The following is a 26,012-nucleotide window of genomic DNA, read 5'->3' as shown; positions in this document are numbered from 1 at the left end:
AAAATACAGGACACCAATTCCTGCAGTAAACAAACAGTGAGTGGCGCTGTGCATCAAATAATACCCATACATTACTGATTTGCCACAAATTGCCACTGGGGATTCTGTTTTCCCTTATAAAGGCATTTTCAATCAAATGGATAACCTACATGTCGATTTAACACTCTCTTTAAAAAAATGTATGAACTGCATAAATAAAATAACTTGGGGGAGTACTTAGTCTGTAAGTTAACAGCGGAATCCCGCAGGGTTTTGCCTTGGGACCAGTAGAGCTTTCGCCCCCCCATCATTCCTCGCAACTGACACTCCTCCGTGCAGTCGCAGAGAATCAACAGCTTCTTTCACACTGAGGATGAGGATGATGCCACACATGTAGAAGACCATGATAGACTGCGCTCACGAAAGAGGTCGTGGATTCCGTGGTGCGAACAGTTGTGAATGAAAAACCTGAAGACGACCAAACCAAGAGGAGCTGGGCTTTTTTTTTTTCTCTCTCTCAGGCTTTAATTTCTCAAGGCGTGAATTCGCCCCTCCAGTGTCTGTATGCTGAGATTTAACGAGACTTTCTGTCCCGGTGACATATAGACAAAACGCTATTCATGTTGCAACCTCAAGCTTCATGACAATGGATTATTCGCTGTTATTATACAGCCTTTGGGTTCCCGTTATTCTCGCTGTTGAGGGTAAGTGTAACGCTCTTTGTTACGGGGCTATTCGGTTTCCGACCTGGTGTTATGGTCATCAGCTGGCTATTCCTTTTATGAAATAAATTAATAAATAAATTCAGAATATAGGCTATCATTTAAAACTACTGGACTAAAGCTTTACGTACCGCGCGGACGTTCGTGCTCGAAAACTTCGCTTCGACCAAAACTTAAATGTCTTGGTGCGATTTTGCCGATTATTCTTCGGACAGGGATGCAGTTGAATATGCAGTCGGCAAAAATACAATGTATTTGTGCGTTTAAAGTGAATAGGCTGCATGAAAAGAGGGAATTCGGTATAGCCTAGCAATATCAGGGCTTATGTGTCAGTTACTGAATCATCATTAAATTTCTTTCCAATTATTCTGAAGAATTCTGATATTCAAAGGTATGTTTTATTCCGTGTGGAATTCTATTTCTGAAGCTTTACCAGTGAGATGACCAGTGAGATGTTTGTTTTATGGCATGTCCATGTATTGATACAGACGATGCTGTTTGTCCACATGCTCCTTGCCTTTGTTTTTATAACAACCCGTAAAAAATCACAGACTAAATCAATTTTATTAGTATTCGTTGTGTTAAATGAAGACGTTATTTACACATCCAATCATCTATTTAATTTGCTTGCAAGTGTTGAGTCTCATGAGCTTATGATCAGTGTTCTGCTTTGATCATTTCTGTAAAAAAATCGCATGTAGTTGTTATATTTTCAGATGTGCTTTGTGTTGCTTGTGACACATGGTTTAGGACTGCTGAAAGCCCCCTGTTGCTCTGGTGTGACACATTTCACCCCAAAGGCTTTTACCCAGATAGTGATGATAGCAGCATCACGATCAGTGTAATTGCCACACATGTTAATTGGCTTGCATGATCACAGCTGTTCAAAGGACTATAGGCTAGGTGAGAAAAAGGAGTCGCTTCAAAGTAACAATGCATTTTTTACATTAAATCCAAGTTGCTATCTTGAAAACAGTGGTGAGGTGAAACGTGCCAACATTGAGCCAAGGTGTGGTTTCGGAATAGCTATTGATACCTTTGAGGTTTGTTGACTTCACACTACGTTCTTGTCGACGACTCTTATGAATAGGTTAGTCTCCTCATCATATTTCCCAAGCCCAAATGTAATTAAAAATGATACAGTATATTTATACATACATGTGTGTATATACATGTATATAGTCTCGTTTTCTTGTAATTTAATGCCTGAAAATGATTAATTTCACATTCAAAACAAATTGCTGCTTGGCAATGTTACATGTTACAAAATTTCAGTCTCAAGGCAGGATTCTGTTACATATTTGTATATGCGCTGATACATGCATAGCTGGCATCATTATGCACCTTGGTCATGTCCCAGTAATTCTTAACTACAGTGAAGCCCGATACTCCTTCACCTTGGCCTTGACTACCTCGACTCTTCATCAGTTTCAGCGTCAGGATCTCAATCGATAGTGTGTGTGTGTATGTGTGAGAGAGATAGAGAGAGGTGTTTGACTCATAGGTTAGTTTCTGAGCTGGTTTCTTAACAGACTATATTAGTTACACTTCCAATGGAGGTCAAGTGAGCCAGTCACCTCATGACAAGAGGAAAAGTGTAAAGCTGCATCCAGGGTCCCCTGTGTCAATTCAGTCCATCTGTCAGAAGCCTTCCAGGCACTATGGCATATAAATATAAAACGAATGAGAAGGGTTTTAGCCCAGTTAGTGGTTGTCATTACTGTGGATTAAAGTAGGGTGACTGTTTTACTGATTTTGTTATTATATTGTTATTACATGATAATGATAATAACACAGTTATAATCAAGCACCGTTTTGTGCATTATGCTAAATGAATGTGTTTGACTATTGCGCTCACATCTTTCGTCTTTTGCAGTGTCTCGTGCATGACAGGGTTATTAAAAGGCTTCAACTTAACTGCCCCCCCCCCCCATTACACTATACCATCTCATATTTTTTAATGCAAAAACTCTATGTGAATGGCCCTTTAATCTGACTGACAGAGAATATATTGCATATAATGCATATACAAATAATTGATACGGATTTGTAGCATACCTTGCTTGTGTTGTGTCCGCTGCACATCACTCTTTTAAACGCCTAATTTTAAGTCCAATTGTAGTCCGATTGACATGTACACATTCTGGTTGATACCAAGCTACAATCTCATATCGATTTAGCAAAAACTGGATTGGTATGATTTCAGTCAGACTAAAGGCTCGTTCATCCCAAGAACAGTAACTATAATGATAATATTCCATACCATGTCTTATCATATGTTTTTATTGCTGTTATGTCATCTGTCGTTTAAATCCTCAAGTTCATTAAAGGTGCATTGCGCAAGTCTCTGAGTTTTTGCAGAACTATGCCCCCTCTGGCGACAAGCGAAACTGCAACCGCTCATGACGTCACGCCCAGTCTCAAATTCCGACCCGAATCCCTCTTATTTATTTTACTGTACAGGATTATAGAGGCAATCGCAGTGATCAGAGAAGGGCTCATTCAGCCCATCAGGCAATTGTTTAAGCATGTATGGGTTAGAAAAACAGGTATTTTTAACATGAAATGTTGCGCAATGCACCTTTAAGGTGTAAGAATTCTGATTGGCTAATTGGCTAATTGGCTGATTGGTAATTTTTATCAATAGCATTCCTCTGTGTCATTACCGTTATAGCTGTGATGTGTATTTCACATATTCTCATAGCATTAAATAATTATTAAATTGTTATGGTTATCGTCCTTGGTGTGAACGGGCCTTAAAGCATTTACATGAGTATTTTCTGAATGAAAACCAATTTTTAAACTGCATGTTAATATACTTCTTGTAATAAAACAAATAAGCGCCATTATTATTTTCCTCCTGCAAACACTGTAAAACTGCCTTTAAAGGTTGTTTGCTTTTCTTTATAGTTTTACATTCTAAAAGTCTAGTGGAGTTACAAACGATTTCAAAGGATAATGAGGTGTTTTGTAAATCTGCTGACTGTACAGTACAAAGTTTCAAAGAACATCCTGTACACTCATTTGTGCGAAACAGACAGCAATAAGCTCCTTTGTGTAAAACTGATAAAAATCTCGACTTTGTTTTCCACGATGCAGACAAATGCACAGATGCAAAGAGCCTTGAGGAAAGACTGAATGCGATCATAAGGAATTGATCAAAGCATCAAAAGATCGCCCCCCAAATTTATGAATATTTCACACAGCGAGATGCCCTTACAGCTATTTCATCACACAATTAACTCTCTCTGTGATTTACAGCACCATTATAAGCGAGGTGTAGCCACAATCCACATAAACACCATGTGTGTGTTTGCCAGTGCGCGACGCGTACACGTATTTACCGGGGCCTTAATCAGCTAAGTTGATGTTCTGCTCTAAATATTCCATGGATTTGCTTGCAGATGTGTGCGTGTCACATTAATTTGAAGCAAGCGTTGGGCTTCATCGGACGCCGACTTACAAAGTGAATAAAACATTCGAATGTGCGGTTAATTTGCGGAAGCTGGCTCATGCAGTTTTGCCCCACTGATCGGAGTGTATTTAGAGAAACAGCGAGCATCCCTGCGGCACGCAACAGGATCTGTTCTCAGATCAGCCACAGGCCAGAGCTGGAGTGGGTAGATAAATGCGGATCGCATTATTAGTGTGCGGAGTGAAAACAGTGATTAGGCCCTTCCACATATGCAGGGAATTCGAACGAGTGAAGTGCTTTGATTCGTAGCCGGTTAAATTACAGTTTTCAGCACCATGATGCTCTGTTTGTGTTTGGAATGGAGGCTGCTGTTGTCGGAGCCTCATTGATTGCCTGTTTTGCAGAGACTCTTATGGACAGCAGGTGGGCAACTACAGAGCTGGCGTGGACCACCTATCCAGAAAGCGGGGTGAGTGTTGTAGCGTTTTCCTGTCTGTGATTGTCCAGAAGGGTGGATATTAATCAGCACATGCACTGACTAGAAAATGGCACTTCTAATTACCCTAACCACCGACATAAAGCAAAACTTTTACACTGAGAACTCGGATAGCACACTTACATCACGGAGACGTCTATTTGATGCGCGTTTACCTCGGGAAGACGTATTTTTCAGAGTGTTTGCTCATCTGCAATACGTCTATAGGACATTTCTTGTCAGATGTCAAATAGACGTTTAGAAAATGTCTTTAAGATGTTTATGATTTAGAATGTATGTAAAACTGACATCTTAAAGATGTCTATCAGATGTTAGTAAACAGCAGATGCTTTCCAGATGAAGTGATCTTGCAGACGCACCTGTTCTATCTAAATTAATTTGTTGGTCCATATTGAATGCCAAAATGTGCCACGATTTCACAGCCAATCCCAAAATATGAGATGTTGAAATATATGGATCCATGACAAAGATTGTGAAGATTTTTCAAGAAAAGTTTCAATTTAATGGCTTCCTAACATGAAGTACAATTTAATGACTTTCTAATGACTTCCTAATTCCTAACATTTTGAATACATGTGAGTGTACAAATCTTAATCATCATAAAAAAAAAAAAAAAATTATAATTTCAGTTTAAGGCAAGAAAAGTAAACGTTTTTGTTTTTACAAATGAATTGTTCATAGGGTACAACAGAAACATTTGCTTTTCACTACTCCCATAGTGTATAAAAAATGATATATGTTTGTATTGAACAGTGATGGAGCAACAGATTTTTTTGTGAAAATAAATCATGAAGGTTGTTTATATTGTTAAAATATCTGGGGTAAAAGGCTCACCAGCGTGGGAAAAAGGCACAAAGGATTTAGACAAATAAAAATAAATTTGTTTTTAATAATGTCTTAGTTAATACTTGTTAATACAAAACATTCACTCTAGCAAAGTTTGTACTATTTTCTGTTTATTTGGATATGCTGTCATTAAAATATGTTAATAAAAAAAATACATTTTAAAAATACAGAAACAAAATGATTTAAAAAAGTAAAGATTCTGAAATCATTGAGGAAGATCCCAAAATAATTTAATATAGATTTACAAGAGTAACAACATGGTATTTTATTATATGATATGATTTATATCTTTTATATATATATATATATATATATATATATATATATATATATATATATATATATATATATATATATATATATATATATATATATATATATTTGAATGGTTTCAGTATGGTAATTAATATATTATATTAAGGTAGACACCCAACTTGATTTATGATATTCACCATCTGAATCTAACCATGTAATATCAACAAATGGAAAACTCATAATATTCTTCCGTTATTGAAAAGCTTTCGATTTAATTACCTAAACAAAACTGAAAATCATTAAGAAGACCTTTGTTTCAAAGGTGCCTTTTACCCCGGTGCACTTTTTGCCCAGTTGTGCCCTATACATTTAATGAGAGTTGCACCACATGATATTTTAAAACCTGAATATTGAAGGTCAAATTACCAAATATTTTTGGCCAATTGATCTTGACACACAGTCAAAAAGGTCCTCTCTATAATGTGTTGTTAACGGCCTCCTTTCATTTGTCTTAACAAGACAAATGAAAGGAGGCCATTAACAAGAATAATCGCTCTCAACCTCTCTGTTTGCAAGAATGCACTTATGTATGCTGGAGACTTACAGCAGCAGTTTATTTTACACATGTGACTGGTGAAGAAATTAACCACAGCGATTCTGACCTTAAGCCTGACACCCCCCACCCAAATCCACTCGCTCCCGTTGCATGATTTGTCTTTGGAATGTGCATGCGAAGTCAGTCAATGGAAATTATGGGTTGCCATGGCAACAATCTTAAGCAGCTCAGCCCTTTCCGCAGGCTTGTGCTCGATGTCTGGCATCTCAAAAGGCATGCATCATCATAAGTAATGTGTTCCTTCACACCTGGAGATAAACACATGCTACCACTCGCTGTGATGCCTCTTAATTGTGTTGTGAGAAGTTCAGGGAACCCAAATGTCACTTTTGAGAAAGCATTTCTATTTACCCTAACCACCGACATGAATTTAATTGAGCATTTGAGTCGTTCATTATTCCTGCTTCCATTTAGTGCTGCTTTGTGTGGGGCACAACTTAGAAGTATCAATCAATAGATCTAGATTTGATGTGTTATTTTAAATGTTTTGTGTGACATTGTGTCCCAATCAGACATGATGCAACACTTTTTCCAATGAGAATTTGTTTGTCCATGTTGAACGCCAAAATGTGATGCGATTTCACAGCCAATCCCAAAATATGAGATGTTTAATATAGTTATCAATGAAAAGTTTCAGTTTAATTACTCTAAAATTGGCATTTTCCATCAAGTAAAAGTTCCTAACATTTTGAATACGTGAGCGTACACATCTTAATCATTATTTAAACATACATGTTTAAGGCAAGTTTTTTTACAAATATGTTTTTTTACAAATATCATGAATTAATCATTCATATATAGATTTTTGGGGAGTGCATTTATTTTTGAATAAATCAATAGAATATTTAATAGAATCGCAATATTGAAGATTATGTATATATTATTGAATATAATGTATAACGCAATAATAATTGTGGGTCCTGAGAGTTCCAAATGTCTTATGTTACCAGTAAAAAGTGGCCTTCATTATTTTAAATAGATCTAATCAGTGACAGAGTGCAAGCATATTCGTCTAAAATAATTCTGTATTTTCCGAATAATTCTGGTGTCACCATTGTCCGGTGCCTTGGGTTACCAGCACCAAGTCCAAGCCTATTCATTTACACCCCCAATGTAATATCAAATTTTGCATTTTAATCAACAGTAAAAAATGTGTTAACCTTTATCACAGTATCGTGATATATATTGAATCGTAACTTGAGGGTATCGTTACACCCCTAGTATCTTTATTACATTGCGCTTGATCAGGACACTCAGGTCGTGTCTCATTTTGTAGGCTGCGTCCGAAAAAGGATTAGAGTCTTAAAGTCTTATTTCAGAACAGTAACCCTTATCAAATTGATCGTTATTCCCAGTGAAGCGTAAATTGTTGTAATTTCTTTATGAGTTTTGAACGTAGTTAACTGAAATGAAGCAGCCTAAATGACGAATGTGGCTAACAAATGCGATGCAGCCTTTGCAATGAGACACAACCTATAACAAAAACTATATAACAAGAAGCATTTCACTATAAAGAGTGAGGAAGGTCACAAGTTATAACCATTCCATGTTTTGCTTGTTTCTTTGGTAGGCAGCAACGCAGTAAGACTTAAATGGTAAATTACACTGCACTGGATGCAGTTACATTTCAAGAAAGTTGATTGTGCAGTCAGTGACGGTGTGTTGTGCTCTTCTCAGTGGGAGGAAGTGAGTGGATATGATGACCACTTGAGCCCCATCAGGACATACCAGGTCTGTAACGTACTGGAGCCCAATCAGAACAACTGGCTCCGCACAGACTTCATCCCCCGTCGAGGAGTACTTCGGGTCTACGTGGAGCTCAAGTTCTCTGTGCGGGACTGTGGCAGTATTCCCAATATTCCCGGCTCCTGTAAGGAGACCTTTAATTTGTTCTACTATGAATCGGATGGAGACACTGCCACAGCAACCATCCCACATTGGAGGGAGAATCCCTACGTGAAGGTCTGATTTTTAATTTAACACTTTGCATAACCATACATTTTGCAATGTTTTGGTGAATAGTGGCATTTTAACTATTAACATATATTTAAAGGGAAAGTTTGGCAAAAAACATTTATATTAAAAATTCTATTGTTTACTCACCCTTGTGTCATTCCAAACCTGTTAAGATTTTCTGTCTTTTGTGAAACATAAAATAATATATTACATTAATGTCCATTTAATGAATGTCAGAGGGGTCCAATATAATTTTTTGGGCTCTGCATAAGAAAGTAAGTCACGTTTACCATTGTTTCAGCAAAAGAGAAATCCAGTATTTCAAATTAGAAAATCAACCAATAGGGAATTTTGTATTAAGAAATAAAAATATATATAAATTTTTTTGTCAATGAAATAATTGTACTATATTTTAGTTTGATAATGTTTTTTAGGGTGTTTTATATACTAAATTATATTTATAATAGATTAACAATCCATTTATACACTTTTTAAAGCATAGACCTAAAAATAAAATTTCCAACTAAAACTGTCGTAAATCTCTTTTCAAAGACGACACTTGGAAGATTATTGCTGAAGTGAAAAAAAGTTAAAAAAAAAAGTTAACTTAAAAAAGTAGCAGAATTTTACGTGTATTGTTGTGAAAAATTCACAAAAATACTATTTAATTTATGTTATATGAAATATATATATTTTCAAAATCATGTTTTACTCTAACACTGCAAGTCAATCAAAGCCATAAATATAAACTACTTGTGTTCCAAATTTAAGCTTGATATCTCAAAAAATGAGCTTTCAGTAAAATTTTGTTTGGCTGCAGTAATAAAAGTTTTCACTATAGATAAAATTGGTCTCCCATTCATTTCCAATGCAGTCATTTTAGACCAAGTGACTAGATTTTTTACAGGACCATTTAACCTTTTCGAATCATGTCCATACATTTTTTATTTATTTTTTTGTGTTCACATGGCAAGTGCCAAAACCTTTACCAAGTTTCACCAAGTAAAAAAAAAAAAAAAAAAAAAGAAATGTAAACTTTTTTGGTCAAATATGACCGAAGAGCACCAGTGGGTTAAAAAGACTAAGTAAATGATGACAGAATGAATAGGTCCCTTCCAGATGTGATTGGACACAAACGTCCAATTGAATGTCTTTACCTTATCCATTGTCTTTTATCCCAGGTGGACACCATTGCCCCTGACGAGAGCTTCTCATTGCTGGAATCGGGAATCGTCAACACCAAAGTACGGAGCTTCGGTCCTCTTTCCAAAGCTGGTTTCTACCTGGCCTTCCAGGACCTGGGCGCCTGCATGTCCCTCATCTCGGCCAGGATCTTCTTTAAAAAGTGCTCCACCACCATTGCCAACTTCGCTGTCTTCCCTGAGACGGCCACTGGTGCGGAGGCCACGTCTCTGGTCATCGCTGCCGGAGCCTGCGTGCCAAACGCCGCAGAGGAATCGGTCCCTCTAAAGCTGTACTGTAACGGAGACGGAGAATGGATGGTTCCCGTGGGAGCGTGCACCTGCATGCCGGGCTTTGAGCCGGCCAAGAAAGACACTCAGTGCCAGGGTAAGTGTTTGGCTTTTTAAATCTGAGTAAAGCGGATTCTGGTTAAAGCTTTTGAGTGTATGCTGGCAGATGCTACAATACGGATTATAAAATCTGCATGGAAGCAACGCAAAGGTTACTTGCAGGTCAGAGAGGTTTTATTATCCTCTTTTAAGCAGTCACTGGCTATGCTAATTTTTTACATAATTAAAACATACCTCACACAGAATAGCATTTTTTTTGCTACATTTTTCACATTAGGTCTTTTCTTAACATTTGAAGATGATGTGTACTAGTTCTTTGATGATTTGATCTAATTTCACATTTAGGGCCAGATTTACTAACAGCTTGCGCAAGCGCAAACCCTCTTTTGGCGTTAAAAACGTCTGTCAGGATTTACTTAAGACATGCAGTGAAAAATTTTTGCTGAAAAGGCGTTATTTTTGCAGCTGGCCTTATTGCATATGCATCTTTGGAGTTTCCCTTTTAGACGCAAAATTTTTGGGAGGAGAGTATTTAAATGAGCCACACAATGCGATTTACTAAGGTTTGCGCTAGTCAATTTAAAGGTATATGCACCATTATTTACTGCCCAAAAAGCACGTCTTAAACCAGATGCTAATTTGCACTGCTCTTGGTCGAGTGTGTTGGTTAGAGTGCGTCTGTTCTTTAATTTGCACGTCGTCAGGAGATCATGCGCAGAACTTTCCACTCCCATCTGCGTTTTTTTTCGATTGCGCTCTCACGCTAATTTGCCCTGTTTAGTAAATCTGGCCCATAGTGCTTTGCATTACATATGTGGCTCAATATGCATCATGTGACACTGAAGATTGGTGTAATGTTTGCTTAATATATTCAGCTTTGACATCAAATTAATATATTTTAAAATATGTTAAAATAGAAAACAGTTATTTAATACTCTACAATATTACTGCCACAGTGTAATTGCAGCCTTGATGAGTATGAGACTTCTTTCAAAAACATTTAAAAAATCTTACCGACCCCAAATTTTTTGAACATTAGCGGATATTTTATAAAAACTACACCCTAATTATATTACTCAAATACTTTCAATTGAGCATGCCTTTAAAGGAAGGTTTTGTCATATTGCAAATTTGTCTCGTAAGACCACAAAAGTGAACTTATAACACACACAAATTAAAATTCATTTTCTATTTTCCATTTAATAAAAGTAAATGGGAATTCCTTTGTGAGTAGTCCCATTAACTACTTTTATGAAACATTTACGGGGCTTTTTTTTTGTCGTTAATGAAAAGGAGTAGTCAGTACATTCTCCATTTCTATTCAATAGAAGAAAGAAAGTCATATGGGTTTGACACAAGTTATAAGACTATTCGCTAATTGGATTCCTTTTTGCATTCTGGGGTTAAAGTGCCAAAACTGCTAATAGGGTTTCTAGGTGAATATGAAAAGGCCAGAATATAGGAGCTCAACAAGGCTAGTATAGCCTGCCAGTCCAGAATCTGGAGTCTGGAGCCGTACTCATCCACAGTCTCTCCGCAGACCTTATCTGGGCTCAGCACAGAAGAGAGAGAGGCTCAGTAATGGGTGGAGGACTGCAGTGGTGTCAGAGAACAAAGCTGCCAACAGCGCAGCCCACAGCTTCCATTGACACATCTGATAGGGCCCTAACAGAGCGATATACCAGAGACGGATGCTGCTGCAGAAAGCGAGACCAATTCTCAAACGCGAGTCTGGGAGAGTAATGGGGAAAATTAAAAGATAGACTACAGAGAGTGGGGGAGGAGAGAGGGAGCGCGAGCGAATGATGAGGTGGGCTCGGAGTAATAAAATGTGAATTGGACGGGCCTCCTGGACTGTTCTCTGGGAAGGAACTGGTGGACAGAGGGGGAACTTCCTTTGAGATTGTCAGTATGTGGCGGCTCATTTGTTTCCATCTGGTTGTTCAAGGTTAAGAGCTTGCTTTAAAGGACTGATAAACGACTCTCCAGGGCCGCGCTATACAGCCGTGAGATGCGGCGTGGCCAATGGAGAGTGCGTCTAATTTCCTTTATCACCTTCCAGCATTAATCTGCACACACACATAAGGGAAACAGCCAAGCCCAGTTAACATTTATCTGTCAGGTTGGGTATGTTCTCACTTTTTTCTTTCTCTCAAAGCTCTTCCCGTCTCATTCTCGCACTCGGTCTGAATGCGGAACGCCACGCGTGTTAAGGTTTGAGAGCAGGGGCCACTCTCTCGGATTTTCCACTGTCTTATTACACTAGCCGTGAAGCGATATGTGTCATGGGAAGGAATACTGAAGATGGGTGTTTTTCTGTATGTGCTATAATTCACTGATGGTGTCACAAGCAGGACACGATTCTCAGCATGTTCCTCATTAACTGCAGCGTTTTGTCTGGAGATACGGGCGTGGCGGCTTGTTTACAGGGAAAACAGAGCTTTGTGAAAGCTGCAGATTCCAGCCAGACTGTTACATCAGCCATTTTCTTCCAAAAGAAACGGACTGAGTTTAGCGCATCATTATAAAGCTCAGTTTGGCCTCGGCGGCGCGGTTAGCAGACTAACTTTATCTGAGCTTGGGTGATTCGTTATTATTATTATGAATGTTTCGAATCGTATTCTGAAGTGTGCCATTTTTGCAATGGAAAAATACTGCAGCTGGTTCATGACCCAGATTTTACTTTGGATATCAAGTGGCGACATGGTACACTGTAAAAAGTGGTAATCTTGAAGGAATATTTCAGGTTAAGATCAACTGACAACATTTGTGGTGTAATGTTAAAAAATCAAAGTTTATGTGGCGGCACTTACAATGGACGTGAATGGGGGAGTGTTATTTGAGCTTGTAAAGTTGTCCTTGTTATTTTGTATGGTTGTTAGGTTGTGATACATCGTCAGGTCAATGAAGTTACGGTGAGGCGCTTACACTGGAAGAGAACGAAGGCAATTTTTTTTAAGGATTCAAAAGCAGATATGATATGAAAGCACTTACATGAATGATTCTATTAAAACTAGAGTGTTATTTGAGCTGTAAGGTTGTTCTTGTCATTTTTAGTTCTAGTCTTTTCATTGTCGTAACAATGAAGTTACGGTATGGCACTAAAAATGAATGGGGCCAATTTTTGTAAGATTTAACAGGAGAAATGTAGAGCTTATAATATGGTAAAGCTTGAGTATTATTTGAGTTGTAAAGTTGTTCTTGTTTTTTTTACGGGCATTTTGGGGTTTTAGGCATCATGGCAATGAAGCAAACTGGATATAACTTTACATAGCTTTCCTATGTTTTCTTTAGTAAGTGATGTTTCAAAATGGTTTAAAATCATGTTAACACACAGATTGTTTTAGTTTTTTTGGCTAGACTTTTGATTGGTTCCATTCTGTTCCATTGCGTCTCATTACAACCAAGATTTTTTTCTCTCTTTTAAAAGAAAAGTAGGGACTCGTTGTGGTAATTTATGCCACAAATGCGGTGAATTGAGCCTGTATTGAATCTTGAATGGTCCGTTAATGAGCTTAATGTGTTTAGGTTGATCCAGTGATGTTATTTTTTTTTAAACAAAAATTCAATTTAGAAGCAAATGTTTTAGGTTAACCTTTTTTTTCCATTGTACTAAATTAAATTTCACTTTGCATAGTATTTTTGCAGTTCATTTTTGAAAATGGCATGACTTGACACCTTTTTCCTTCCTTTAGCGTGCACCCCAGGGACCTTTAAATCCAAACAAGGTGAGGGTTCTTGTATGCCGTGCCCTCCCAACAGCCGGGCCAGCTCTAGGGCGTCCAGCATGTGCCCTTGTCAAAACGGCTACTACCGCGCTGACAGCGACCCCCCTGACACGGCCTGCACTAGTAAGTGATGACCATCAGTGCCACTTGTTAAATTAAAATAGCTCTCACATTGTGTTAATTGTATGTTGAGAAGGTCTGCTCGGTGCATTCGCCCCGTTTGATGTGGCGGCTAATGACACAGAAAAACGTGTTGACAAAAAGGTCATGATCGCTAATGTAAGCCCGTTGGTTCTCAGCATCTAGTGTGCGATTATAACTAGTTAGCTTCAGCGCTGCTGAGTCTTGACACATGGATTTAATTGGAAATATCACATGAGTTCACACATTGATGCAATATGTTGCAAAACCCCCCGGTTGGAGAGCATTTTTGCAGTGGAGGTCTTTTGAAACATTTTCAGGAAGCCTGAATGTTGTTTATAATTTATGTATTTAAAAAAAAAACTGAATTGTGTTGGAGGTATGCAAAATAAGGGGGATTTTTGTTTTGTTTTTCCTTTTCAATAATTGTAACCAAAGCTTCCTTAGGCAGTTGTGCAATGAAAATCCAGCTTCTGGATTTAATTAGTTTAGATTATGATTCACTGAGCAAGATTCATTGGTTATAGATTTAACCCTGACAATCTAACTATGGAGTGCATTGTAAATCCCAGTGAGACATTTTTGGATAATTTATAGCTAATTTAACCAATGACTGTCTGACTTTGAGCATCTTGATTTTTTTAATTAGTGTTGAATTACTGTGTAATGATCTACAAAACTAAGGTGTTTTTTATTCCTGACCGAACATGTACTGTAGGATATGTGCAGAAAGTGTTTCGCTCCAGGACATCGTATTAACTCCTTTACCCACCAGCGTTTTTGAAAAAAATTTCCAGCCACCGGCAGCATTTTTGATCATTCTCACCAAAAACCTGTTTTATTATTTTATTTAACACTTGAATGTGGGTAAGTTTCATTAAAAAAGCAACATTTTGAGCAAAAAGTTGAGAAAATGTGTCAGGATCAGATTCATAATTATGATCAAAACATACAGTAGATGGGTAGATCGAGTCCATCAACACCCCCAAAGCTTCACAGTCCTACACCTCGTCCTAGATTGACTATGATGGATCGAATGTTGAAGATCGCGTTATTTTACATATGCATCTGCTTGCATACGCTTTTGCTCGTTTCTGCTTCTTCTTTACATGTCTTTTGAACAGGATATTCAGTACTCTTTCAGAAGATGCGTAATAGCGCCCCCTACAGCATAACAGTGAAAACACAGAAAGCCGGAAAATTCCGTCTCATAAATGACAGAAATTTTCGTCAATGGTGGGGAAAGAGTTCAATTATACATATTCCACAAGCATAACACTTTACCGTTGTCTTCCTAGCTGTTCCCTCGTCTCCTTTAAACGTGATCTCCAGTGTGAACGAGACTTCAGTGTTACTGGAGTGGTCCGAGCCACGGGATTTAGGCGGGCGAGGGGACGTGGTGTATAACGTGGTGTGTAAAAAGTGCCTGCACGATGGCGGGTCCTGTGCACGGTGTGACGATAACGTGGAGGTGTCTCCTCGCCGACTGGGTCTGGCCGAGAGGCAGGCGGCGTTGAGGAATCTACAGGCACACACCCATTACAGCTTTGAGATCCAGGCTGTCAACGGGGTGTCCCCCAAGAGTCCAGCCTCCCCGCAATATGCCACTGTCAATATCACCACCAATCAAGCAGGTGAGAGATTCATTTTCAATTGTCTAATAAACCAGTAAACCACAAGAGACTGTGCTTATATTATACCCCCCGAACAGGTAAACTCACAGTAAAGCACAGCCTCAAGTGGCTTATTGTGTTTATTAAATGGTGGCACAAGTATCAAAAGACACTATTATAAAATTGCAGAATTGTATTTATTTAATTAGGCTAAAATACAGTAGAGACCGAGTGTTTTCTCAAACAAAGTGTTTTCTCTTCATTTTTTTTGTTTAATTTTAGCATTATATTTCCCTGCTGTCCGTGCAATCAGAACAGACAATATACCTTTCAAATTTACAATCAAATCTGTTATTCTAATAAAGTTATTAAACTTTTTCTCTCTCCATCTCTTAAAACCTCCAGCTCCGTCCGCGGTCCCCACCGTCCACTTAATGCGGGCCACAGCTGGCACTCTCAGCCTCTCCTGGCTGCCCCCAGAGCGGCCCAATGGCGTGATCCTGGATTATGAGATCAAGTACCAGGAGAGGGTGAGGAACTGCTGCGCATCTAAATCACCCCGTACTGAAGAACTCTTGAACCTGAGCCAGATGACATTACACCAGGCACCCAGCATGGGTTTAACTGGCGTGAGCTCAAAGTAACCCTGGCTCGACTTAAAGTGGAGTACAATGGAACAACAGATGGCCACTGGTCAAAACTCAATGGCTAATGCTAAAAAGAGTGGAGCTTAATTCCGTCTATAGGATTTACTTGCTGCCGCGTGTTTGGATCACAGTTTTAGCCGTGGAATGTCTTTTCAAATACTTTTGATCCGCTAATTGCAGTGAAAACCGTTAACTAAACATTCACTTTAAACATTGAATGACTCGAGTCTATTGGTTTAGTTTTGGCCGTTCAGTGTTTGTGTTTTTCTTTTTCTCAGGGAGAGTTGTTCTCGCACACGGTCACCGCCCAGCACACCTCGGCCAAAGTGGAGGGTTTAAAGGCTGGCACGGTGTACGCCGTGCAGATACGGGCTCGTACGGTAGCCGGGTACGGACGTTACAGCAGCCCGGTGGACTTCAGTACGAGTCTGTATGGTAAGGACACGTACTTTTATTTCTTTTGCATCTGTTGCAAAGATGCTGAGTGGCTAAGTGCAAACCATGTAAACTTACGCTTAGGAAAGGATTATAACAAATGAGATCTCTGTAATATCCAAATTGTTTCTCCAAGGCCCTGTTTACATCTGGTATTAAGATGCATTTTGGTCGATTGGATCACAAGTGGACGATGCTAAATACAGATGTAAATAGGGCCTAAAACGTTTTGAGCTTGTCCACTTTCGGCCACTTCCAGAGGTAGTTGAAAACGCATTTGACTGGATTGCTTTCGTAGTGTAAACGCTCATGTGATTGAATGAGTTCGACCAGCCACTACAGACCACCTTCTACGCCTACTGAGTAAACTAGCGCGCTAGCCAGACGGGATTTAAAATTGCTAGGTAAGACCCAAGTTTGGTTTGAAGACATACCAACCACAATGTTCTCTCACTACTCCTGATTTCTAACACACACTCACCGAGTTTAGCGTGATCTTGCAGCTGTCAGAGAAGAAACGAAAGCTGATGCTCTTCATGTTTTTTCGCCGTCTCCAAGCGCGTTCATATGTAAATTGTGTGAGCTTATTTTGTCCATTAGATCGAAAGATCTAATAAAACACATACATTTACCCGCCCATAGACCCTCCCCTCGAAGAAATCAGGACAGAAGTGGTTGGAAGTGGTTCAGTACTCTTACAGCTATGTCTGTTTTTATTGTTTCTGGTGGATTTTAGAAGAAATATCATGAAGCTTTACCTATATTTCTCCATTATTGGTATTGTAAATAAATTAAATTCATCTGACAGATGACCCAGAGCGGTCAGTACAGGACCTGCTGCCGCTCATTGTGGGCTCCGCCGCGGCTGGATTTGTGGTCATCCTTGCCATGGTGGTCATTGCTGTTGTTTGCCTTAGGTAAGTTTTATCAATGAACACCCATCATATCTTAGGGATACACAGTATGCATATATATATATATATATATATATATATATATATATATATATATATATATATATATATATATATATATATATATATATATATACATATATATATATACACACACACACACACATACAGTATATATATATTTGGAATTACGTGAACGGATTGATTTATGCGCAATTAAAGTGCGGTCACATTTACTGTTGTTTGGCTAATTTTTGCGGGCGAAATCCAGGCTTGGACCCTTTTCACAAACTGTGATGACGTATTTCCACAGTTATTAACATCATAAATCGAGCAGTTTTTTATATAATTTTTAAACAAAATATTTAATGTACATTTAAAACACTATACTTTGTGTTATATTATGTTCGCATTAAATTACAGAGAACTAGTTAACGCTACTGCATTTCTAATTCAACTGCTGAGGGATTGATGGCAAATTTCACATCTTTCTCTCATCTGACCAACGTAATCAATCTCTCGCTATTTTTTCCTCTTTTGTAAAGTCAGAGAAGCGCAATGGTGGGTTTTTTCCTTTTGCTCTTGGAGCAAATGCGAATGCAAAAATTATATATGCTGTCTTCTCCCATTCACCGCTATAGAAGTTTACTCAAATCTGACAACTTCTGCTTCTGAGAACCCCTGAAATGTAAAAAGAGTCCATTCAAGTAGTAATTTCACGTGAGCACGAAAGATTTCCAAACACAGATTTCACAACATATTCAGGTTGATTCGCCACGTAGACCAACAGAAAGCTGTTTGGTTTGAACGTGACTTCTGAGCTATGCTTAATACATCGCTACACTATTGACAATAGACAACAGACCTTTTTTGCTTGTGAAATCATCCCGCAATTTTGCTAATGCGACCGCGCCTTTAGACCAGGAACTCGCGGTGAGATAGTACGAAAGTAAACGGGGTCCATTTAAATTTCATGTTGACTTAGCAAAGGGCTATTTGTATTGTTTATCATTTCAATGCCTCAGTACTTGGTGTCAAACAAATTCAATAGCACAAGATGGGCACTGCAAAACAGACTTCAAAGTGCGTCTGACTTCGGATATTTATGAGACTCTCACAAGATGCTCATTTGAGGCCACTTCGCCCAGATCCGAACGAAGACTGGGACGTTGCCAATCACTCCAGAGACGGCAGACTGCCACTGTGTCTATTTGACACATTCTTCTTGACTGTGACCGCCTTGTTGTGCCAAAGCGTCTCCTCCTCTCCGCTTCAAGCTCTTTCTTCTCTCTCATTCATGCCCTCTGCGCTAGTATCCCAATGTTTTCTTTGTGTGTGTGCGCGCTGAAGCGTCACTCTTTTCCTCCTGACATTTAAATTGGAGATGAGATGCTAATTAGCAGCAGGCGTCATTGTTAGCACAGGTCAAGAGACAAAAGGAATCCCACAGATGGCGAATTCCAATAGGCCCCTTTGCTCCCGTTCCCTTTCAAACGCGCTACTTATGCAGAGTTAGTGAAAAAAAGAGATCTTAATGAGAATCCTGAGATTTAAATACACTGTTCGCTGTCTTCAGACACTTGATACAGGCATGAACCGAGCACAGATTAGCATGTATGTTCCGGGCCTGGTTATTTGTTCCGCGCTTAAGGATCCAACCTATGATTTGGTGTTAATTGACTTACTGTTTTTAGAGTATAACCTACATTTCGGCTCATCTGAACCGTGTAATGGAGGAGTTCTGGTTAGAGGCGACGACAAGACAGTCTTGACGGTTGATCTTTCGCGCTGCTTGTTGTGGTGACCCGGCCTTTGAATCCTGCATGTACTGTATCGCAATTAGGCGCAAATGACTAGAAATGGCTGAAAAGGCCTATAGATCCAGCTTTTAGGGGGTTGAATCATCCTCATAAGTTTAGATTGATTAAAACTAGCAATTTGAGGGACATAATTGATGATTGAAGCATATGAAATACCTAAAGCACTCAAATGTTCTCTTTCACAAGATGCCCCAGTTAAAAAATGTTTTGTGTATTTGCCTGTACCGTGTAAATCCAGTCTTAAGCCAGACTCTCAGTGTGTGTATAATCTGGTTACAGACGGCAGCGTACTGGATCTGAGCTGGAGTATACGGAAAAACTGCAGCAGTACGGTGAGTATAACTGCACCCTGTTTACAAAAAAGATATAGTTCTTGCTATACATATTTACTGATGTGGCAAGAGAAAGCTTGTGAGTATGGTGCAATGATGTAACATATTTAAAAATACATTAAATTTAATTAAATTATTAAGTCACCATGACCTGGTGGAAAACTATTGTATTAAGTATACTATTGTAAAACAAAAATCATAATTTTTTACAGTGTGTCATCATTTTAATTGTTGAAGAATACAAAAATACTACAGTAAAAAACTGTTAATCGGTTTAATAAATTTTACTGTAAAAATGTATGTTTTTACCATATAATTTAGAGTGAGATGTATATCTGTTTTCATCATGACATTAAATGTTTATACAGTGAAGCACGTGTCAAAAAGTTGTTGTTTTTTGGTAGGAAAAAATAGTTCCATTATTTATGATAAAAAATAAAAAATAAAAAACGTAAAAGGACATTGAATTTGATTATATTTTATTTAAGTCTTTTTTGTTATTGGTACAGTGGAATGTTTTTTTTTTTTTAAACAATGTTTAACGTGTACATATCTAAAATGTATATGTATAAATGTATGTATATATATATATATATATATATATATATATATATATAACATTCTTCTTTACTTCGTTTCATTTTAGTATCACCGGGTGTAAAAGTTTACATTGACCCTTTTACATATGAGGACCCGAACGAGGCAGTTCATGAGTTTGCCCGAGAGATTGACATCTCGTGTGTGAAGATAGAGGAAGTCATTGGAGCAGGTAAACCATTCCCAACATGCCTTGGATCAGTGGTTTTAAACTGGTTTTGCTTCAGGACCCAGATTTTACATGACCAAAATTGTTAATCATATAAAAGTAACAAAAAAGTCTTTAAAATCAAACGTTGATATTTATGATTATTACCATGAATTGCATAGGTCCAACAGTATTGATTGAAAATCATATTGTTTTTGAAATAAGACTGCTATACTCATCAGGGCGGCATTTATTTGATCCAAAAATAAGGTAAAAATAGTAAATATGGTGAAATTGTTACAATTTAAAAGAACTGTTTTCTATTCTAATAGGCTATACTTTACAATGTAATTTATGAATTTGCTTGAAAAAAACTGATTTGACAGGACAGCCTCCCTTTTAATGAGATTGTTTGTTTTCATAAATATTGAGGACTGTATGATCAGTTGCATTTAATAATTTGCATGCAGTGTTTTTCCCTGCTATCCATAGCCAGTGTTTTGAAAAGATCTGCAACACACCAGTTGAGAACCACTGCCTTGGAAAAATAATACTAAAAATTTTAAATGTTCATTTATAACAATAGCTATTATTTAAATAGCTTAAATGGATAGGTCACCCAAAAAATGTATTAATTTACTCACCCTCAAGTTGTTCCAAACTTGTGCTGAACACAAAAGAATGTGGGTAACCAAACAGTTGATGGACCCCATTGACTTCCATTGTATTCCCTCCCAACCTCATACTATGGAAGTCAATGGCTACTGTAAACTTCTCTGTGTTTAGCAGAAGAAAGAAACTCATACAGGTTTGGAACAACTTGAGGGTCAGTAAATGATGACAGAATTAAAAATTTTGGGTGAACTATCTCTTTTAACCATTTTTATAATAAATCAAATTCATGAAAGATAACAGAGAGTTTATTCTATAACTAACCATATGCATGCTGCTTGTTGCCTTTACCTATGTTCTTCTTTTTCTTTCTTTTTTTTCCATCCCTGTGCTTGTTTTATGTTTTATGATCTGAATCACTTCCCTCCACCTCGTCTCAAACGTTCACATCCAGAGTCCAGGCCCAAAACTCCCACAACCCTTAAACTCCTCTCTCCTCCCTCTCCACAGCCCGTCCCTAAACTCCTCTCTCACCCTCTCTCTCCATCCGTCCCCTGTCTATTCAAACTCTAACTGTTGCCATCTGCTCTCTCTCTCTCTCTCTCTCTCTCTCTCTCTCTCTCTCTCTCTCTCTCTCTCTCTCTCTCTCTCTCTCTCTCTCTCTCTCTCTCTCTCTCTCTCTCTCTCCTTGGTCTTTCAGCAGTACATCATTTCTTCCCTCGAATGATTTTTTTATCCTGAGCTCAAACCAATAATCCTCCCTCTCCCTCACGCCCCTCACCCCACTCCCTCTCTCTCTCTCTCTCTCTCTCTCTCTCTCCTCTTCCTCTCTGCTCCATTCATTCAGGAGAGTTCGGGGAGGTGTGTCGAGGCCGACTCAAACAGCCTGGCAGAAAGGAAGCCACCGTGGCCATCAAGACGCTGAAGGCAGGATACACGGAGCGCCAAAGACGGGACTTTCTTAGCGAGGCCAGTATCATGGGCCAGTTTGACCATCCCAACGTCATCCACTTGGAAGGAGTTCTGACTAGGAGTTGTCCCGTGCTTATTGTCACAGAGTTCATGGAGAACGGAGCGCTCGACTCCTTCCTTAGAGTAAGACTGTGATCATATTTGATGCAAAACCATTTTTACTGCATTAGCCTTACTTATGTAACTTTACTTTAAGACATTCCTGGTCTTATTGTGCGCGATTCCTCGGCATCGGGAACTGAGCCCATGGGCATTTTAGACATCATTAGCGTGGCCCGGCTAAGTTATCAAGGTTAACGTTTTTCTAACCCTGTTAAATTTGCCCACTGGTACATTTCACAAAAATATATTAAATATATTTTTAAAACTGCTACCATTATTTATCGTAACGCATAACACACTCACTTCTGGAGCTGATAAAGTCCACAATCAAATGTATACTGCTTTAATAAGTAAAAGTGTGTTAAAACAAATGCAAAGATATGATTCCATTACATCACATATTCATTTTTAACTTGTAATAGTAACAAAAATAGTAAGTAAAATAAAAAAAACTGAAATATAAAAGTTAATAAAAGAAGCCATCTAAACATAATGTTGATTATAAAATAAATAAATACACCTTCCCAGCTCATTTTAACCCTTGTATTGTTGTCATTGGTTCATTGTCTTGATTGTTCACAGGTGTTCCTTGTTAGTCATTAGTCTCTGTGTGTGTGTGTATAGACGAATCCGACGAGCGTTCTGTGTAGGCTGCCATCTTGTGGCGACGCCATTACTGAGCTGTTACTAGTATGTAAACAAACCTCCGTGATAACGCAAACGCACCCTCGATGACAGCTACAGCCAGGCAGTATGACTTGTTGGGTTGATGATGTTAGACAGTGGCCTTCAGTCACAGATGAAGGTACAAACGATCTTACAGATTATTTATGAAAATAGCTTGGCAATAAGATAACTATGGTAGCTAGGCAAGCTAACGAGGAAACTATTAAAAGATCTGTCCATTTGGCAACAATAAATAAATTAATGATATCAAATAAACGAATTCATGTTTTTATTTTGTGACCATTATTTATCTCATTTTCACATTTCAAAAGGAAAGGGTAAGGTACAGCTAACTGCTAGCGTTGTTGGTTCTCAGAGTCACAGTCAAGCAAATACAGTAATGCTACTACTGCCCCAACGCGCCCCTTCGGTTGTTTTAAAGGTATTTAAGAGTATTTTCTCCTTAGCCTGGCATCCGATGATCAACAAAATGCCAACTACAGGTCACTGATAGAGGGTCAAAAAAATTATCTAAGCTCCGTAGCCTATATGGGTTGGTCAAATAATGCACACTCTACCAGATGATAAATTAGTTCTTAAAGGATCTGTCCGATTTTCACAGACCATTAACAACACTTATACTGTTCAAATAACTCTGCAGAGGAAGAATAGTAAAGTTGTAGATGTAACGTTAGTGACAGTCGTAAATCGCGGGCTGTTTATTCCAGTGGACGCAACCAAACCAATAGGAGGCAATGGCGCAACGCTACCCAGCAACAGCTCAGTAATGGCGCCCGCTTACTTCCGGTAGTTTCGCCGGATTCGTCTATATATGAAGAGTTCAGATGCAAAAGCCTCTAAGTGCCATCTGAAATTTTCTTCTAGAATGATCATTTTTGTAAAGCTTTATATTTAAGTTAAGTAATTTCACTTAAATGACAATTAATAGGTAATTTGCATTACCATTTAAGTGAAATTATTGAACTTAAATATACAAGCTTGATAAAAATAATCATTCTAGAAGAAAATTTCAGATGGCACTTAGAGGCTTTTGCATCTGAACTCTTCATATGTACACACACACAGAGACTAATGACTAACAAGGAACACCTGTGAACAATCAAGACAATGAAGCAATGACAGCATGGCAAACAGGAAATATGACTGACTATTTACAAAATAAAAGACACGAAACATGAACAATACCCAAAACAAACCGTGACACCTTGTACCTGTACTCAAAATGGGAAATTGCATTTTGAATGACTGTGTCAGTTTTGGCTGAAACGCAAGTGGCCAGTGCTGTGCAATAAAACATACAACCTTAGCTAAGACTTTCTTACTGTAACTAAACATAGAAATTATATATAAATCGATATAATATAATGAATGTTGATGGTTTTCCCCACGGTCCATGTCTTTGAGGCCCTGTTCTACACAAATTTGAAGAGAATAGTAAAGCCCCCTGTTTATCCGGCTAGCGACGCAATGTTACGAACTGAAGCACTGCCATTAAATTGAAAGAATCTGTTGAGTCGTGTTGCATTGCTAGCTTGCAGTCTAGATGGGGTGTTAAAATACATCAATCGCATATTAAATCAAGTTCCATTGCAATAAAAAAATTGCTGCAGTGCATACATTAAAAAGAATGAAAGAAAAAGACTCAGCGTTTAAAAAAATAAAAAATAAAAAAAAAAGCTGGAAAGAACAGACGCAGCTTTTGGAAAACCTTCGGGGCTTCGCCTAGTCACACCCCTGGTGGTAAGAAAAAAGTTTGGCTTCATAATCTTTCATCAAAATTTAATAACTTGTTCAATCAATTCCCGATGGATAAAATCAAGTCCAATTGAATATTCTGCTTCAGTCTGAAATACATCTCTGTGCTTTACAAAACTTCCCTTGCATGAATCTGTGGCCAGACTGTCAGTAATAACTTTTTTCGTGCTGACAGGGGAATTTGATAACTCCTTAGCATTAAACACTTATTCATGGTTCTTTAGACAGAACCTTGCTTCACTTGTGTCAACATCTGGCTTTTAAAAAAGTCTTTAAAAATACCAAAGTAATCTAACGTCTTTATGTAATCCCTCAGCTGAGTTTCTACAGAAACACTTGATAAACTGTTTGAACTCCAGAGCCTTAAGCAACCCATGATGCAGTCAATGCAGAACACTGAGTTTCGACATCCAGAGATGGGATAGTCTCGCTCTGTCTGAGCACCAGCCGATGAACTTAAAGCACATGCACCTACTAATATCATCTTCCTACGGCACAGCCTGTACTCACACAAAGTCCAGCCAGGGACACAAGCACACTCATTTCCACGCATACACACAAACACGCTTCTAAAAATATCCGTAGGAACAAGCTTTGGCATGATTCATCTTCAACTTTAGAAGAAGATAAAAAAGCATCAACATCAGAATCTTGTAGCAGAATGTTTATCGTCATTGGAGCCAAACCAAGCGAGACTGGCTACAGACGGGATGATGTCCTTTTGCTTCGAGGCTTAACATGAACCATGTGCTATTTGTGAACAGTAGACTTGAGAATTTCACATCAGAGGTTTCTTCAGCAGAAGAACTGTAGAATTAAAGTACATTTTTATATTGATATAAATCCGAAGATCGATGATTTTTTGTACAAAAGTATGTATGTATATACAGTGCTATGCATAAGTTTAGACACCCATGCTAAAGTTGACTAAAAAGAGGAATAAAAAATCATCTTTTGGAAATTGAACTTAATGCCTTAATTAAAAAAATTAGGAAAAATCCAACCTTTAAGGACACCAATTTTCTTTGTGAATGAATAATGTATCGTAAATAAATAAATGTTCTTCCTTAAAATACAGGGTGCATAAGTTTGGACACCCCTATGTTAAATTCCCATAGAGGCAGGCAGATTTTAATTTTTAAAGGCCAGTTACTTCATGGATCCAGGATACTATGCATCCTGATAAAGTTCCCTTGGCCTTTGGAATTAAAATAGCCCTACATCATCACATAGCCTTCACCTTACCTAGAGATTGGCATGGTTTTATTTCAGTTAGCCTAATAGCTAGTTTGATTTGCATTGAGAGATGATCTTATGGAAAATACTCCATGCCAATCTCTAGGTATGGTGAAGGCTATGTGATGATGTAGGGCTATTTTAATTCCAAAGGCCAAGGGAACTTTATCAGGATGCATAGTATCCTGGATCCATGAAGTAACTGGCCTTTAAAAATTAAAATCTGCCTGCCTCTATGGGAATTTAACATAGGGGTGTCCAGACTTATGCACCCTGTATTTCAAGGAAGAACATTTATTTATTTACGATACATTATTCATTCACACAGAAAATTGGTGTCCTTAAAGGTTGGATTTTTCCTAATTTTTTAAATTAAGGCATTAAGTTCAATTACCAAAAGATGATTTTTTATTCCTCTTTTTAGTCAACTTTAGCATGGGTGTCTAAACTTATGCA

General features: G+C 38.1%; 1 protein-coding gene across 1 annotated transcript in view; it reads left to right on the top strand.

Annotated features, from left to right (window-relative positions):
• The first annotated feature begins 314 nt into the window (after nucleotides 1–314).
• Nucleotides 315–26,012, top strand: part of ephb3a (eph receptor B3a) — a 33,685-nt gene continuing 7,987 nt past the window's right edge. The window contains exons 1-12 of the mRNA XM_081373514.1: nucleotides 315–683; nucleotides 4,521–4,585; nucleotides 8,007–8,291; nucleotides 9,467–9,854; nucleotides 13,513–13,668; nucleotides 14,985–15,320; nucleotides 15,705–15,829; nucleotides 16,225–16,381; nucleotides 17,190–17,298; nucleotides 19,395–19,447; nucleotides 20,094–20,216; nucleotides 21,652–21,899. Coding sequence (XP_081229640.1) covers nucleotides 620–683; nucleotides 4,521–4,585; nucleotides 8,007–8,291; nucleotides 9,467–9,854; nucleotides 13,513–13,668; nucleotides 14,985–15,320; nucleotides 15,705–15,829; nucleotides 16,225–16,381; nucleotides 17,190–17,298; nucleotides 19,395–19,447; nucleotides 20,094–20,216; nucleotides 21,652–21,899 — 2,109 coding nt within the window. The 5' untranslated portion in view covers nucleotides 315–619. The remainder of the gene's footprint in view (nucleotides 684–4,520; nucleotides 4,586–8,006; nucleotides 8,292–9,466; nucleotides 9,855–13,512; nucleotides 13,669–14,984; nucleotides 15,321–15,704; nucleotides 15,830–16,224; nucleotides 16,382–17,189; nucleotides 17,299–19,394; nucleotides 19,448–20,093; nucleotides 20,217–21,651; nucleotides 21,900–26,012) is intronic.

This window comes from Scardinius erythrophthalmus, assembly GCF_964197995.2.
Source record: "Scardinius erythrophthalmus genome assembly, chromosome: 9".
In the NCBI taxonomy this organism is placed as follows: Eukaryota; Metazoa; Chordata; class Actinopteri; order Cypriniformes; family Leuciscidae; genus Scardinius; species Scardinius erythrophthalmus.
The sequence above is the reverse complement of the archived record's forward strand: the minus strand, read 5'-3'. Positions and strand labels throughout refer to the sequence as shown.